A 16,926-nucleotide genomic window follows, 5' to 3' on the forward strand; every position below is an offset into this window, starting at 1 on the left:
TATCATTTTGGAATTCACTCATTTTCATGAAATAAGATGCTAAATATGAGCTAGACATATACATTGTAAATAAATTTAATAATTTTGACAATAATGATTATCTTACATTTTTATTGTGCATATTTATTTTAATATATTATTATAATTTGAATTAATTCGTAACACTACAAATACATGTCACATGATTTTATTATTAGTTTGTTGCACACAAAATTTATTTCGATTTCTTAAAGTCCTCGCATCATCATGATTCATAAACTCTTCTATATTATGAAAAAATTTCACCTAAACGAAAATGGGAAAGCTATAATATCAAGGAAAACAAAAGAAAAAACCTAAATTTTATAAAAAAAGAAACAAAACAACTACACACAAATTTATTTATAAAACATTAAAAGCCAAAATTTAATTCTAGAGTGAAATACAAAAATGGTCCACAAATTTTACAGTGAATCTCAATTTGGTCTACTAACTATAAAAAGTGTCAATTTGGTCCACGAACTTTCCAAGTACTATCAAATCAGTACAAATGTTAATTTTCATCAAAAAATTAAAGAAATTGGTCACATGAAAATGTGATGAACGGACTAAAGTACCTTTGAAAATGTGGTTACTTGCTGTGCACATGACTAGTTTTCGTTAAATTTTTCAATGAAAGTTAACGTTTGTACTGCTTTGGTATAATTTGAAAAGTTCATGGATCAAATTGACACTTTTTATAATTAGTGCACCAAATTAAAATTTACTGTAAAGTTCGTGAACTATTTTTATATTTAACCCTTAATTCTATTATAAGAAAGTCCAAACGCCAAAGGTGGTTGCCACTTTATCAGTCATCCATCTATCAGGACCACCGTTCATCTTTACGACGACTATCGAAAGATCAACCACTACGTTGACCTTCTGAGTTCCCCTTCCGTCTCGTTTGACATCACACGATTCACAACACCAGAATTCACAGTGTCTGAGCAGTTACATGTTAGAACTTCCCCATTTGTCTACTCCTGACAAACAAATAAAAAATAATAATTAAAAAGATTACGATAAATAAATAAACTCGTTTATTTCGGGAAGCAAACCAACTCACCAAGGTCGTCTCTTTCCTTCCTTACCGGTTGGGCGAGAAATCTCATTCTGACGTGGTCGGGCTTTGTCAGTTTTATCCTTCAATCCCTAGCTCCCTGCTATTTCGGGTCCTATAAATGCTCCTCTTCCGCTTTCACCTCTCACCTCCTCATTCACACATTCTCATCCCACCCATTAAATCTTTCACCAAATTCTAGCTCAGCTCTCTGTGTGTGGATAATCTCCTTATTTTCAGGTAATCCTCATTCAGCTTTCTCTCTTTGTTTAGTTTCAGATCTCCCAACATTTCTTAATCAGATTCAGCTTCCATTTTTTTTTTGTCTTAATAAGGTTTTGAATTTGTTTATGCATATTTTTGCTTGTTTCACTAATACTAATTTGCTAGCTAGCTTAGCTAAACAAAATGAACATAGATTTCAATCATGATGAATAAATGCATAAACTTTAAATGGTGTGGTTTATGGTAAATGCATAAATCTCAGATTAGCAGAGCGGTTTTAGTTCCCATGAGCTAAGATTCGTATCGGTGTGGGATTTCAATTGACGATTTTTAGCTCTGACTGGATTAAATTGTAGTGCAAAACAACTTATAGCTCACAGGCTCACACTCGTATATTAAATTTCAAAGACTAAATTTCCATTATGTGATCCCATAGTATTAATCTAGTGTCATTGGATCTGGTTGTCTTAGTTCCATTTTTGTGGTATCTAGGAATCGATCATAGATCTGGTCTACCAACTAGCGTTTTCTTGAAATTAAGATTGTAAATCTAATTAGCCATAAGAGGTGGGTAGGTCCCCTCCTTGGCCCTTCCCAAGTGTAACAGTGCTTCCGGCCTTGACTACGGAGATCGATGTTTGATCCGTTCATCACTTCAATCAATCTTTCGTCCCCTTGTTTTTGTCGTGAATGGGCCATCTAATGACATATCCTTTCAGAAGTTTAAACTTATAAAGGAAATATCATAAATTCTTTCTTCTTCAATTTTTTTTTTGTTTAAAAACACTTTATAATGGTGTCTTCTAGCAGGTAGTAGACACTGCCCCTGAAAGTGATACTCAAATGGAATGGGAGTGTTTTTTTGAATTTGTATATTGAATTTTGTGTTGGTCAAGCACTGCTTTACTTCTTTAAGTGGTAAGATAATCTTTGAGTTGAATTTTCCTCCACATTTGTGATTCATTCAGGTGATTATCAACCTTAATTATGGAAGTTACAGGCGGCTAAAACCTGCCCAGTATATGGCATTCACTGGTATGATTTCTTCCACCTATCTAACTCCTTGACCATTCATAGAATGTTTATTGTCTTTTGTTCCTTATCTTGAGACTAGGCTGCACTAATTTTCCAATATGATATGCAGATATTTGGGAAATGTGTGGAGGAAGAGATAAATTAGGAAGCAACAACTTTGGGAGCAGAAATTCTGTTATGGAAGTTGAACCTGACTGGACAAAACACAGAAAATTGCCAGCATATACTGTTCATGTGATGCGTTCTGCAACATCTTTTATGCCTTGGTCTTGTAAAATCCCTATAGGTGACGGATATCACGAATTCCTTTAATCATATGCCATTGGAAAGTATGAACATCATTTGGGTGATGCCTAAGTTAATCATAAATGGGAGAATCTGCATCTCTTTTGATGTGCACAGCTTCTCAGTCTAGAAAATGCTGGGTTTTGTGAGTGAAAAGAAGAGATTCAAAGAACCAAACATGTGTTTTTCCAGTTTGATCAAGCAAGATACACCAATTCGTTCAAAAAGCTATCATAGTTTGACTTCTCAGGTCGCAGATGATTTTGACAGCCCCATTCTGCCTGGACTGCCAGATGACATTGCAAAATATTGCCTTGCCCTTGTTCCTCGTTCAGACTTCGCTGCTATAAGTGTTGTATGTAAGAAATGGAGGCATTTTATTCAAAGCAAAGAATTTATCACTGTGCGACACTTAGCTGGGTTGCTTGAGGAGTGGCTGTATGTGTTAACTACGGATGCTGAAGGGAAGGAAAGCCATTGGGAGGTTTTAGATTGCCTCGGTAATAAGCACCGTCTTCTTCCTCCAATGCCTGGTCCAACGAAATCTGGGTTTGCGGTGGTAGTTCTCAATGGAAAGCTTCTTGTCCTGGGTGGATATTCTGTGATCGGTGGGGGTCGTGCTGCCTCAGAAGACGTTTACCAATATGATTCTTGCCTCAACAGGTTTGTTTTGGTGTTCATTTCTCTCCAAATTCTTGGAATTATGCCTGATATATAACATGTATCTATCTCAACTAGTGAGAAATCGTTTTACTGGTCAGTATTACATTGATTTTATAGGTTTATAGTGGTTAACAACTTTGAAATTTTGGGCTAGGTGCCATTTCCAATCTTTTGCTCATTAGGAATTTTGAATTTTATAGGCTCTTTTCTTTTTCTTCTCTTATTGAATTTTATAGACACTAGTAGTGCCTTTTCCTGATTTGAGGTGAAGGCTAGAAGCACTAAGTGCCATCCATACATGATTGTTGTCGACATTACTTTAATTTCCTTCTTCAACAGCTGTTGGTCCTCAGTCCAAAAGAAAAAATGCTGCTGTTCATAAATGTATAAGAATACCAGTCTTTTGCCTCACAATGACTAATTTCTGCTCCAATCATGAATATTGTGCATCACTGTTATTTGAACTTTGTATGTTAAATGTGGTTCTCTGCGCAAGCTTAACCTCATTATAGTCCAATGTTTCTTTAATCACCTTTTCTGCCATTTTTGTGACAAATGTTTTGTACTTGTAGGTGGAGCAAATTAGCAAACATGAATGTGGCTCGCTACGACTATGCATGTGCGGAAGTAGCTGGCGTGGTTTATGTAGTTGGAGGCTATGGCATAGATGGCAACAGTCTATCTTGTGCTGAGGTGTACGATCCTGATACTGATGCCTGGACCTTGATAGAGAGTATTCGCCGCCCAAGATATGGTTGTTTTGCCTGTGGATTTGGTGGAAAACTGTATGTTATGGGTGGAAGGTCGAGCTTCACCATTGGAAATTCAAAGTTTGTTGATGTCTATGACCCTGAGACGCACACTTGGTGTGAGATGAAGAATGGTTGTGTCATGGTCACTGCTCATGCTGTGCTGGAAAAGAAGCTATTCTGTATGGAGTGGAAGAACCAGCGGAAACTTTCGATTTTCAGTCCAGAGGACAATTCATGGAAGATGGTACAGATTCCATTGACAGGAAGCACTAGTATTGGATTTCAATTTGGGATCCTGGGTAAGAAACTTCTGCTACTCTCACTTGGAGGGGAACCTGGTTACCCTACTTTGTTGTATGATCCAAATGCATCCCCAGGGTCAGAGTGGCAGACTTGTGAGGTCAAGCCATCTGGTCCATGCTTGTGCTCTGTAACAATCAAGGTGTGAAAGGTGTGCCTGAAAGTTAGAGAACCTTTGTTAGACTGCAAAACATTTTCTGAACTTCTTGTATTGACTGAATTAGGACTTTAGTGATAATTGTGCTTGCTGTGGCTCTTGTGGGGCTTGTTTTTTTTTTTTTCCCTCAGATGTGGGGCTTGGGTTAGAACTAGTGATGTTTGTTTTGAACTTCTTGAACTTATTGAACTTATTGCATTGCCGGTATTTCAGTATACTTTTATCATGTACAACTCTGGTTTTGAGATGCTCTTGTATGCTCTCTATGTTGCAAGATTATTAGTAGCCATAATATCCTTTCAGATAAGTTTAGAAAACGTTTGGAATACTTGCGACACTCATGATTTTATCCAATCTCTAAGCAGAGACTGTCAAGTGATTAAACAATTCACCTTTTATAATATGAATGGAAGGAAATTATACATACTAATTTATCCTCCAACTCCAAGCAGCCCATTAACGGATGATATTGGACCGTCTCATGTTTGTGATTGCCACAACTCTAAGCGGCACTTTGCATTTTTTTATTTTCTTCCCACAACCATTATCCAATAAATTAGGATTATGGAGATTTAAGTGAAAAATGTTCCAAAATATAGAGAAAAAAAACCCAAAATTGGGAAATTAATATTTTCACATCCATGGGAAAACAGCAAAATCCTTCAACTTAATGTTAAAAGGGATGGACAGTTCGATTGGGAGGGCACTCTGCACTGCACTCAAGTTTGATTCTCCTAGCATCCAAAAAATGTTAGGACGGATGGAAAAGAAAAAAAAAAAAAAAAAAAAAAGAGAGCGAAGACTACTTAATGAAGTATTTCGAGAGAAGGTGGAAGTGTGGAACAGCTGAGCTACATCTAATAATTTTCAAGTGGCGCCATCTGGTTGAAAAGGCAGAGGAAGGGTTCCCACTTCCATTTCCAGAGTCTCTACGCAGCATCAGCAACAGCAGGCAGCAATGTTCGGCATGCAATCTTCGACTCCAGCCTTCGGCACGCCGTCCTCAGCCTCAGCCTTCGGTACGCCGTCCTCAGCCCCAGCCTTCGGTACACCGTCCTCAGCCCCAGCCTTCGGTACGCCGTCGTCAACCCCAGCCTTCTTCACCCCTTCTTCCACCCCAGCCTTCGGAACTCCCTCCACGCCTTCGTTCTCCACTGCCGGCTTCGGCACCTCCTTATTCTCCACCCCCTTCTCTTCTCAGACTCAACCTCAGCAGCAGCAGCAACAGACGCCGTCGTTTCAGCAACAACCTCTCTCCGCCGGTGCCACCTTTGGGTTTCAGAGTCCGTACGCTGCGCCACAACAGCCACAAACTCCCTTCCCTAATTCTCAATTGACTACTCAGATGGCTCCGGTGGCTCCTCTCCCTTTCTCTCTCGCCGATCGCGATATTCAAGTCAGGCTTTTTCCTTTTTGCGTTTTGTGCATTCCCTGCAAATCCCTTACCCTAGCTCGCGATTTTTGATTTAATTTGACGTATTTGATTTTTTGCATTAGGCCATTGTTGACGCTTACAAGGACGAGCCTGGAAACCCTAAGTATGCTTTTAAGGTTCGTTTTTCTAGCTTCTGTTTATTTAGTTTGTTAGGTTTTCGAATGCATTCGTTTCCCACCCATGATCTGTACTTGTCTGCTTGGTTGCTGAGAAAACTGAGGAAAACTAATGGAAGGAAGATTCTGAAAGTATACTTGTTTTATGATTTGCTTACTTAAAACCCTAGCTTCTTATGTTTCTGTTACTTTTCAGCAACCTAGTTTATGTGACGGATGAAATACTGTCTTGATTTTTGCAGCATTTGCTGTTTAGTGTAACTGATCCGCAGTTTAGGGTGAAGCCTGCTGGTGTATCGGATGTGAGTTTATTGTTTCCCTATTATTCCCAATCGCAAGTGTTATTATCTGGTTTATTTTCTTTTCTTTTATTCCGGCTAAGTTTGGAGAATAGTTTGCATTGCCAGATAATGTGGGCAGAGGCTATGGGGAAGCTTGAAGGTATGGAAAGTAATGACAGGGAACGCCTTTGGCCTCAGCTTGTTCAGGGTTTTAAAGATCTTTCACAGCGCCTGAAGGTAATTTATGTTAGTTTGAAGCATAGATATATTATTTCAAGTATTTTTGCATGTTTTTATTGTTGATGCTGAACCTCTGATCAATAACTACTAGGAAAGAATAGATTTAAGTAATATTTTGAGGTTTTTTAGTAAAAAATTCTGCTGATATCTGGTGCTTGTCAAATGCCACTTTGGATGAAGATGTTACAGTGCAAGGGTTTTGTTGAGCTTTATTATACTGACTGAAGAATGGGAAAACATTCTATTAGTTACCAACCAGACTTTACAAAAAGTTTTCTGTCAAATTACCATGTCTATACTTGGATCACTGCTATAAGATGCAACTATTGAGTTTAATATGGTTTGAGTAGAATTTCCTTTCAGAAAAATATGGTTTGAGTAGAATCTCCTTGCAGAAAAATACAGTTCAAGTAAAAATAAAATAGGTTAGAATTGAATGCACTTGCAAGAACCATGTGTTGATTGATGACAAGATTTGGGGGAGGGGGAGGGGATGGAATGCTTTGGTCTACTGATTACAAGATATATCGATGAAGTAAAAGTTATGGTTTAGCTAACTTAGTGTAATTGCCTTGCAATTTTTGTGCGTGGTTTTTACTATTACTGAAGTTGGGTGGAATAGTGCAGTTTGGCACACTAGGAGGTTACATGTTTTGAAAATTTTACACGTCTTCCTTGTCATCATTTACTGAAGTCTGACTGGGTTGATGCAGCTCCAAGATGAAGTCCTTCTTTCAGATGCTGAGAGGTTGCAAATGACCCAAAGCAATGTCAAAATGGTACCTTTTATAGCTCAAATTGCCCATGTACTTATATGCATATGAGTTTCTAAATAGCTTTCACATCTTTATATCATTTGCAGCTTCAAAGGCATTTTCAAGCTGACACTCTTCCTCGAATCGAAAGGATGAGACAGAAAGAGCAAGGTCTTCAAAGGCGCCTTTTGAGGGTGGGTACACTTTCTGCTCTACATTAAAGTAACTATAAAGAATGAGTAAGATGAATTTCATCAGTCACTTGAATTTTCCTAGTGCACAATGAAGCATGGTTGTAGAATAAGGTTCACACTCATTGTCCTCTTTTATTTGCCCTCTGTGGTTTTTAAGTTGGCTTAGACTAGAATATCTTGATTGCAGTCTGCCTTGTGGCAGTGCTTCTTGATTGCAATCTGCTTTGTGACAGTGCTTGACCAACATCTGTGCGCTGCCAGGTGTATGGGGTGGATCAGATATAGTTGTCTGTTGGGATGGTTTAGATCATTCTTTTGTGGGTAGTTTATACATTTAGTGTTTTGGCAAGTGTTTTAATTTCTTTGTTTCCTTGTGCTATTCCAAAAGGTAATGAGAATACTGGAGGCACTAGAGGGCAAGGGTTTCCGACTGCCTTTAATGAAAGGGGAAGCTGAATTAGCTGAGAAGTTAGCTGCAATAACTAGACAGGTACTTTTTTTTTTTTTTTTTTTTTTTTTTTTTTTTTCCCTTTACCCCTTCTCTGCGTATCCTACCCTCTGCCTTTGATCGGCGAAGGTACTAACAAGCAGACGGATTTCCAGTTGAAAGGATCTGGAGCTGAGCTTTCTAGGAGGGTACAAAACCTGCTAACCATATCCCGTGTCCAAGAAAATTCTATTGGTGCTGGTGGTTTTGCTTATCTTCCAGGATCAACCAAAATACATGAACAGAGTCTTGCTGATATGCAAGAGGTGAGAGTGGGCTAGTTTTGAAAACTTCTATTTCATTTTGCCTTCTGAATATTTTACTATTATTTTGCTATAAACACATAATATTCGATTTGAAAAAGGAAATCTGTAGTCAAAGTTGTGTTAAAAGGTTCTTTATGCCAATTTCTTTTTATGTCTACAACTTAGGCCCTGCCTGGTATCACTCATATAGTATTTATAGATGAAATAAGAAAATATTTGAAAAGACTAGGATACCAAACGCACCTATTTACTTAGAGTAACGACTGTAGTTTCGTAGTACCTGATGCTTTTGTAATTTGTCCTTTAGAAATTATTCTAGTGCATGTCTTTATTTGACAACTTATCCATTTGTGTAAATGAATGGTCATTTTTGTGGGGCAGGTCTTACAACAACAGACAGAGGCTATTGCAAGACTTGGCAATGTTTTGAAGCGAGATTTTAGGGACATGGAGATTATAATGGCAGAGGAGACAGAAACAATAGAGAATATGAGCTAAGACGGCAAAATGACAGATTTTTTTTCTTTTTGCTTGGAGGCAAATGACAGAATTAGTGGATTTTGTTAACGGTAATATTTGAGTGTTAATTTTTTTTGCCCATTAGGGCTAGAGATTGGATTCGAATATTTTGGTCCGTCAGGTCTTGACAAATCAATTATTGATTTGTCAGGTAATATAGTTCTGTCAACTGTGCGGAGGATGGTCTCATAATCATTGAGCCATGATTTATGAACCTTAATGTCAAAATTAGAATAAGAAATAGAGCAAAAAAGTAATGATTTATGGAGTATGGGCTTGGCTTACGAATTGGGCCTGTTTATGGGCCAGACACTAAACCTAACCGGGGCTTAGGCCTAAGTTTGGGCCAGCCCTCGCAATGTGTGGGTTAGAAACAATATACATGTAGATGCAAAATAAGTCTGATAATCGCTGATTTCCTCATTTCTCTGCCGAATCCTTCACACCCCCAACACCAATCCCATCGTTTCCCTTATTACTCAGCCCACAAGGCGATTGCTATTATTGCATTTGCATTCATTTAGAAGAGCAAGTTGCATTCCTGAGAAATCTTCAAGAAAATACAGTGATTGCAGGTCTCATTTGCTGACAATGAAAACTACATACTCTTTATGCAGGGGGCAGTTAAAGTGATAAGATGATAACTACATACGATTTAAACACAGCCAAGCCCTTGTGTAAATTTCAGAACTTTCATGTTCTTCCCCCTATTGATTGATTTTTGCTGTGATGTGCTCTTCTAGCTATGGGTAAGCTTCTGCCATGATTAATAATACAAGAGATGTCCAACCGGTAAAGACACGTGCACCTTTTCCCTTGCCATTCTTCTGATCATAATGTTCCCACAAGAACCCCGTCTTATTATATTTGCGAACCACATTTCTGCAGCACAGGGGAAACACAATTAGTTCTTTTCAATATAACAGATGAGCAAACAATTGGCATTAAATGGGTAGAAATTGTCAGCAATACCTAATCAAATTGCCTCTCAAGTCATCATAGAGGGTTCTCGCTTTTTCTCTATATGGCCCATCCTCTGAAACAATTCAAAAATAAGACAATAATAAAAGGGATAAAGCTTGTGGGACAATCCTTTTTTATTATTAGTTTTTTTATATAGCTGGAACAGTTAGGATACATACCTCTAGAGTAATGATAGAGTGATGAAAGAATCATGTAATTCATGTTCATCCATATTGGACCCCTCCAATATGGAGGATCATGTTCTGTGTTACGTTTCATGTACAAGGAGCTGTCACATAAAAGATGAAATTTTTAGAGCTCTATAATTAACAAGGTCTTTAGAAGTGAGAGCAGATAGCTCTATCAGGGAAACCAATAAAATTAACATTATCTATATACAGGATCACCTTGTTTTGGCAAGAGAGCGGAGTCCAAAATCTGTCCATAAGATACTCCGGTTCGATATAAGGTCTAGCTGTTTTTCCAGAATCCATGAATCCTGTGGAATATATAAACATGAGACATCCATAATCAAATGAGATAGAGGTGTTGCAATGGTAACATGACAATAACACTAGATAAATGGCAAAACATTTATCTTTGCAATCAGATGAATATAACTTACAGCTGGAATAATTCTTCCCATGAAAGGGAAAAGACTAACATAGCCGATATGAGGAACCAGTCTCAACTTGGGGCTTTCTAATACTTCCCGTACAAGCTCTCGAGTTGGATAATTGTGTCCTATCATCATTTCTTTCCAACTTAAACGAACCTAGCATGACCAAACCAATACCCAAAATTAGCAGGCAAATATTATAAAACAAGTAAATATTGAAAAGCAAAGTGGCTATCCATCTGGAAAAATTTATGTAATGGACATTGGATGCAGCATGCAACCATCTATTACATGACAGCACATGCTACGGTGTTATAAGAAAATTTTAGTCCCAAACCCAATCATGACAGAAGTATTTATCCTTGTATCAAGAAATTAACTAAAATCATGAATAACCTATCACGTGCAATTAATGCTTATGGAAAGTTCATAAAAAAAGGGTTACATTTGGTGACATGCAAGCAGCATACCTTTTCTGTATGATTTCCAAAATCAAAGTAAGCTCCATATGCATCATCATAGTGCATCTGTTCAAACATCAAGAACATATGAGATATAAAAACCATAAACTACAATAGAAATTAACCCCAGAAAATGCACTTATGGAACATGATAATAAATGCCTTCAATCCCCCCTCCAAACAAAAAAAAAGGATGGTGGGAAAATATAAATTGCAGTAAAAGGATACTAATACCAAAATTTAAACACGATAAAGACAAACTAACCTGATTCAGAATTTCAAAATCCGAGAGTAGCTTCATTGTGGTACCATATTCCTGCATCATGTTCATAAAGGTTAATTAATTGATAAATTCCAGTAGCATTTTCAGATATTTTGTTTTCCTTATTATACCTTTTCAGATTTATTTTCATTGTCTAACAACTCAGCAATGGAATGCAAACAATCTGCTGCAAGAAGCATCCAGAATCTAAGATCTAAGTGACGTTCATCCTCACTTGGGTGTGAAGCACGTGGATAATCATCCAATCCAGAAGACAGCGTCTGGAGATGCCATAAGATAATATCAGTTTAGTACCAGTGTGTTTAAACAGGGCAGTTTTCCTAATTTGGTCCAAAATTGAGCAACTCTGACATATGATGCCTAAAATACTACCATTTTTTTGCAAAGATTTTAATGAAAAAAGGAAAACAAATTTTGTTTAATATCAAACAGTTAATAGAAGAAGAAACTCAGTAAAACAGAACCTTCGGATTTAGTTCCTGAGTTGTTGTGTGGTCTCTCCCATGCCAGTAGTAGCTGCCCATTTCCTTCCCTGTGTTCATAGAATCATATCCAAATCACTCAAAGGTTCAAGTGTCAAAAAGGAAATTGACTCCAGCAGTTTGAAACACAAATACATGTGTGCCCCAGCACACACATACAAGCACACATGCCAGAGTCATGAGTATCACATATGTATCATGGCCAATATAAACCCATGGCAAAGATTTTAAGGGAGGGGGAGGGGAACCTTATATACCTGACTGGGTAGTGTTGAACCATTGAAACCATGCTTCTAGGCGAACAAAAGCCCGTTCTAGGAACAAAGAGATTGCATTGCTTTCAGCAGCAGTAAACTTATTATTCTTTAATCCATGAACTAGATCTGAAAGAAGCAAACTTTCAAATCACATTACAAATCATTTATACAGAAAGACAATAAATTTTCAAGTAGACAACACACATTTTGAGGAATATGGAAAGAAACTAGGAAGCCAAAAACTGTATAATGCTGTATCACCTCATATTGTTTTCTTGAACAATCTCTAAACTTAAAATTTGAGGGGGATGGATAACGAAATTGCCTTTCCTTGGCATAAAATAATCACACAAAACTACTAAATTGCAATGGACAGAAAGGTTAATTCAGGTAAAAAATCCCTTACCATGTAACACTAAAAATAGAGTTGGTGGATTTCCATTTGTTGGCAGCTGAGCAACAAATTCACTGGGGACTTTACTGTAGGCACACCAGAAAAAGCTTTACAAATTACTTACACTGACAAAATCTAAGACCTGAACCAATGCACATATTTGAACAAGCATATCACCTTAGAGCTTCGGCACCCAAAATTTGCTCACGTGGAATCCATCCATCAATATTCATTAGATCTAACCAGTGTCCTATAATGTCCAAGGAGATATGTACATCCCAACGCCTGCTCAACATTAACGAATATAAATGTAAAAGTTGCCATTTGCCAAAAGTAGACAGATACTACACTAACATAAGCAATTTAACTTCATGTCTTGGTATTTTGCAAGAAATTGCAAAGGCACCAGCTGTAATTGAGGCACATGGAGTAACATGCAGACTGAAAAACATGAGGCAACTAACCAGATTAAAAGCTGATGAAAGCCTTCATCCCACAAAAATCCCCTTGGAAAGAAGGGTCGACTTGGAACAGCTGTGTAAAGCTCAGCTGGCCAATATAGAATAGAATTATCATGACTTCCCAGCTGCAAGAGGAAATGGCCGACTGTATGATTTTGTCAGATGTCCACATTGATGATGGTTGATAATAGGTATAAGGATTGCATTTATGACTTTAATGATGCAGCCAGAAGATTTTCACATGATTGGTCACCGTCAGAAAACACTTATCATGATTCAAACCCATCTTTCTCATATCCTATTAATGTTAAGAACATAGTGGTGCACAGATCTTGTATTTTCTCTATTTTGAAGAGAAAGAGATCATCTTTGGATGGTCATGCACTAGTCATATGATGCTCTAAGAGATTTCTTATTTCCCCTAAAATACAAAAGCAATGAAAGTAGGACCAAGTCCATAGAAGCAGCCAATGACTTACATTCATATCCCTGGGGAGGGCAATTTTTGACTGGCCAAAGAAGTAGCCAATGCCACCCAACAAGTTTCCAATAGCAGCCTTACCAGAAATAATTGATTCAGAATCAAGCTGAAAGCATAAAAGCATGAGTTCAGAAGTCTTTTGTTGCAGAATAATATTTAAGCACATTAAGTGAAACTTCAAGAAAAAGTGATATGAATTCTTATGGTGCACATATCGATCTCAGCTTGGCAAATTTATTTAAAGTCAGTCTCTGTAACCACATATATAGAACATCTGCCTCAACTGCATGCTGAAATTTTAGACATGGGCTTGTCATGAGGCTAGAGGATGTGAGAAGGAATTAAAGCAATAAATATTTGTTTTTTTGGTGACCACAATACAATTAAGGGTTAGATATGTCCCAAACATCACACAAAGAGATTCAACAGAGTAGGTGGCAGAGATGATTTGAATACTCTGTGATTTCACAACAATATCATAAGGCAATACACTGTGACTTCACATAATTTGTGCGACTATATATAGATATTTCACTAAAAGACATTCAACGACCAGGCCCAATGCAGTAGTTTGCAATAAAATGCAATATCGTGCAAAGATGATTTCCAAACTACCTTTTCAGCCAGATTGAAGCTCTTCTCAAATTTTGTGTCAAATTCTATTTGCTTCTCCTTCAGTTGACTGGTCAGCGAGGTACCTTGATATTAAAGGATAACTAACAAAAAGTTAAGGACAGCAATAATGTTTCAATTAGGAGCCACTTTCAAGAAATCATGAAATGCACACACACAGAGATTAAAAAGAGCAGGAAGCAGGATTCTAATTTCTGTTCTTGACAAAACCCAATTTGAGTTAGCAGAACAACCTTGGGTTCAACAATTTGAGTTCACGATTGTAAAACATTGATTCTTAAATCAGTCCTGATGATCCATTAATGGAAGTCTAACTATATAGCTTGAAATTTAGAGCTAGCTTTATTTTAATTTAAAGAATTTTCTCGTTGACATTTTCTAAGTTTATCTTGTATACTTTAAGTACTTAGTGGAACCCATGTGTGCTTCTATTATTGTTACTTATCAAGATTAATGGAAGAGGAACCTGTTAGGCTGCTGACGCGTTCTTCTACTTTTGAACTTTTCAAACCAGTTCCAGATATGAATGCAATATCTGTCTTGAAAGGAATCCTAGCAGAAATCTGCATAAGAATGGGAAACCACAAGAGAAGGTAGATGAGAAAGTAAAATCAAGAGATAAAAATAATGATCAATGATTAGCTAAACTAGAATGGTGTTTTCCCAAATAACTAGTACTCTTTACCACCACGACTACATACCTGAAAAACTAGAATATTTGGAGAATCATCAGATGTGTCAGGTAGCTGCAGTCGACCATACTTCCTTACCTAGAAACATGGATGCGAAATCCCAAGTAGTCAAGGCAAGAATTACGATAGATATTAAAAGGCTGAAATTTTTCTTTCTAGCTATATAGTGAAACTGTGAAATAATGGCATGAAAATCTAACATACTTGCGAACCAAGATTTTCCTGGACAAGATCAGATAAGTTGTGAATATGAGGTGTCCGAAAACCAGAATAATGAACTTCCAGATCATCCTGGAAAGGAAACACAGATAAGTAGACCACAGATCAGCATTGAAGGCCTTCAGCAATACACATAAAGTGAAAAATGACTAAGAGTGCGGATCAGGTGGAACTGACAGTGAATTGGTCATAGCGATATGAGGTGAAATTTTTTCATAAATACTGGGATGTAAGAGAGCATACAGTTTCGTCCAGAAATCTAACGAATTTTTCAGGTTCATTAGTGTTATCTAATCTTTAAAGTGAATACCACAAAGATCATGATACTCTATGGAAGCATTCCATCATTCTTATGTTAAGGAGTAGACCAAGAATACTTGGTGGTTCTAGTTTCCTCCATGATATGACATTTTCATTTAAAATAAAGAACTATATATAATTTTACCATAACAATACCCTTCATAGCGTTACCAGTGATTTTTGATGTAGCTGCCAACTTCCAACATCCATACGTGAGCCAGAGGCAAGGAGAGAGTTCTCATGAGTGCCCAAGGTATCTCCACCTAAAGTTAGAGCATTTCCATCTTCATCAGCCAAATAGAAAAAGAGATGTGCACTCCTCTGAATTTCCTCATTCTCCTTAGATCTGTGAATGAAAGCATGATTAAAAGAGTCAATGTAAGATTCATGAATAGTTATTGGCTAAAGAAGACAACCTAACTCTTCCACCCATATTGAAATAGAGTATGCATGGGTAATTGCCATCTATTGTTAAAAACAAAAAGTGCAGCCACCGTCCTCCTCTAGGAAGGGTCGCAATGCCCAACAGGACAAAAGAAAGAGAAAATCTAAAGGTTGCTCTTCATTGTATCACTATATTTGTAAGTATTGTTCCCACGCCTTCTATTCAAAGCTAAATCCACCTCACACTTCCCCCATACCCTATGCATTTGATAGAGCAAATGTTAAAGAATTAATTCAGGCTACTTACTTATGGTTTTGCACATCGATTCGGACTGCCCAATCTCCTCCGTAGCCACTGTCTACCCCCTTGGATTTCAAGAAACTTGTGGCCAAGTTCATGTCCTGATCAACAATGACTTGATGTCCAAAATTGCGCCCATTATGATGTGTCCAACCATATTTGCTCAGCTCATCAGAATCTTGGCAAACATGCCGCATGAAATATCTCCCATCCTTTATAACAATCCACATTAATCCGGCAATCAAAGACCGAGGAGTCCTGCCAGATGCAACAGCTATAATTACCACCAAATCATTTGTAATCCATTAATTCCAAATAAAGGAAAATAAGGACTAGTGATATTAGATAAAGTGAAAGAGAGCATATAGAAAAACAATCCCTGAATTTTAGTTCCAAACATAAATTTATCCTCAAAATCCCTGAAAATACACTACGCATTACAACAATCACAATCAAGAAAAAATAATATGTAGGCAATGGCAAAGACATACCTGGCACGGACTCCGAGATAAACATGAGGGCGGTATGTTCCCCAATACAAGCTCTCCTTGTGCTCACCTTGAAACTGCGACAACACACGCGAAGAATGCATTCTCACCTCAAAATACACACTCAACAATCGACAAAGAAAAATAGATCACACTATACCTGAGGGAGGTCCTTGAGCTTCGGAGCAGGATAGGGCGTGACAACCCTAGGTCTCTGAGCTACTTCAACGTGGTTTATTAGGTTATAGATCAAAAACCAGATGACGAAGAACGCGAAGACGCTAATCCCTAGCATGACTTTGAGATCGACATTGAAAATTCTAATTGAACTGTGACTCCTACCTCTATCTCTACGAGGCCTCAAATTAGGGTTTGTTCGACGAAGAGAAGCGTCATCGGCGTCGTCGTCGTCGTTGGCGTCTCTGGAGGATTTGACTCTGCTTCGATTGCTTCTTCTGCCAGTTCCAGACATTTAAACTTCACTTTGTAGCTGAACTGAGAGTCTGATCTCAGTCCGAGTGAAGTGTAAGTCGAAATGGTTGATTCTCAGTTCTCTGAAACAACAACTTGGACGACTCGAGACGATGGAAATGAGTGCCTGAACGGAGTGGAGGCGCGCAGATGGGCCGGAGCTTCAGTCTCGAGTCAGTTGAGTGTCACTGAGGATGCCCGGCCCATTATATAATTTGGAAGTTGGAACCAACACTCAATACTTCG

At 37.8% G+C, this 16,926-nt stretch overlaps 3 protein-coding genes across 3 annotated transcripts; 2 read left to right on the forward strand and 1 right to left on the reverse strand.

Moving 5' to 3' along the window:
• The first annotated feature begins 2,609 nt into the window (after positions 1–2,609).
• Positions 2,610–4,713, forward strand: LOC147294738 (Galactose oxidase/kelch repeat superfamily protein). Its single transcript, XM_086230458.1, has 2 exons — positions 2,610–3,289; positions 3,862–4,713. Exons 1-2 carry the CDS (start codon positions 2,760–2,762, stop codon positions 4,487–4,489), a joined length of 1,158 nt encoding a protein of 385 aa, XP_086086584.1. The 5' UTR covers positions 2,610–2,759; the 3' UTR covers positions 4,490–4,713.
• Positions 4,714–5,280: 567 nt separating this feature from the next.
• LOC147294739 (nuclear pore complex protein) lies at positions 5,281–8,898 on the forward strand. Its single transcript, XM_086230457.1, has 9 exons — positions 5,281–5,894; positions 5,996–6,049; positions 6,292–6,351; positions 6,457–6,567; positions 7,284–7,349; positions 7,433–7,519; positions 7,908–8,009; positions 8,123–8,272; positions 8,654–8,898. The coding sequence occupies exons 1-9, from the start codon at positions 5,457–5,459 to the stop codon at positions 8,768–8,770; spliced, it is 1,185 nt and encodes a 394-aa protein (XP_086086583.1). The 5' UTR covers positions 5,281–5,456; the 3' UTR covers positions 8,771–8,898.
• A 289-nt stretch (positions 8,899–9,187) lies between these two features.
• LOC147294740 (mannosyl-oligosaccharide glucosidase GCS1-like) lies at positions 9,188–16,864 on the reverse strand. Its single transcript, XM_086230456.1, has 22 exons — positions 16,370–16,864; positions 16,213–16,286; positions 15,728–15,979; positions 15,208–15,382; positions 14,722–14,808; positions 14,527–14,595; positions 14,292–14,388; positions 13,808–13,890; positions 13,191–13,298; positions 12,715–12,836; positions 12,428–12,535; positions 12,263–12,336; positions 11,857–11,982; positions 11,582–11,649; positions 11,228–11,377; positions 11,100–11,150; positions 10,844–10,900; positions 10,380–10,529; positions 10,162–10,253; positions 9,934–10,043; positions 9,764–9,827; positions 9,188–9,673 (listed from the first exon to the last, which is right to left on the reverse strand). Exons 1-22 carry the CDS (start codon positions 16,679–16,681, stop codon positions 9,535–9,537), a joined length of 2,568 nt encoding a protein of 855 aa, XP_086086582.1. The 5' UTR covers positions 16,682–16,864; the 3' UTR covers positions 9,188–9,534.
• Between the last annotated feature and the right edge of the window lie 62 nt (positions 16,865–16,926).

The sequence above is a fragment of the Dryas octopetala genome, chromosome 2, assembly GCF_963921425.1.
Source record: "Dryas octopetala chromosome 2, drDryOcto1.1, whole genome shotgun sequence".
In the NCBI taxonomy this organism is placed as follows: domain Eukaryota; kingdom Viridiplantae; phylum Streptophyta; class Magnoliopsida; order Rosales; family Rosaceae; genus Dryas; species Dryas octopetala.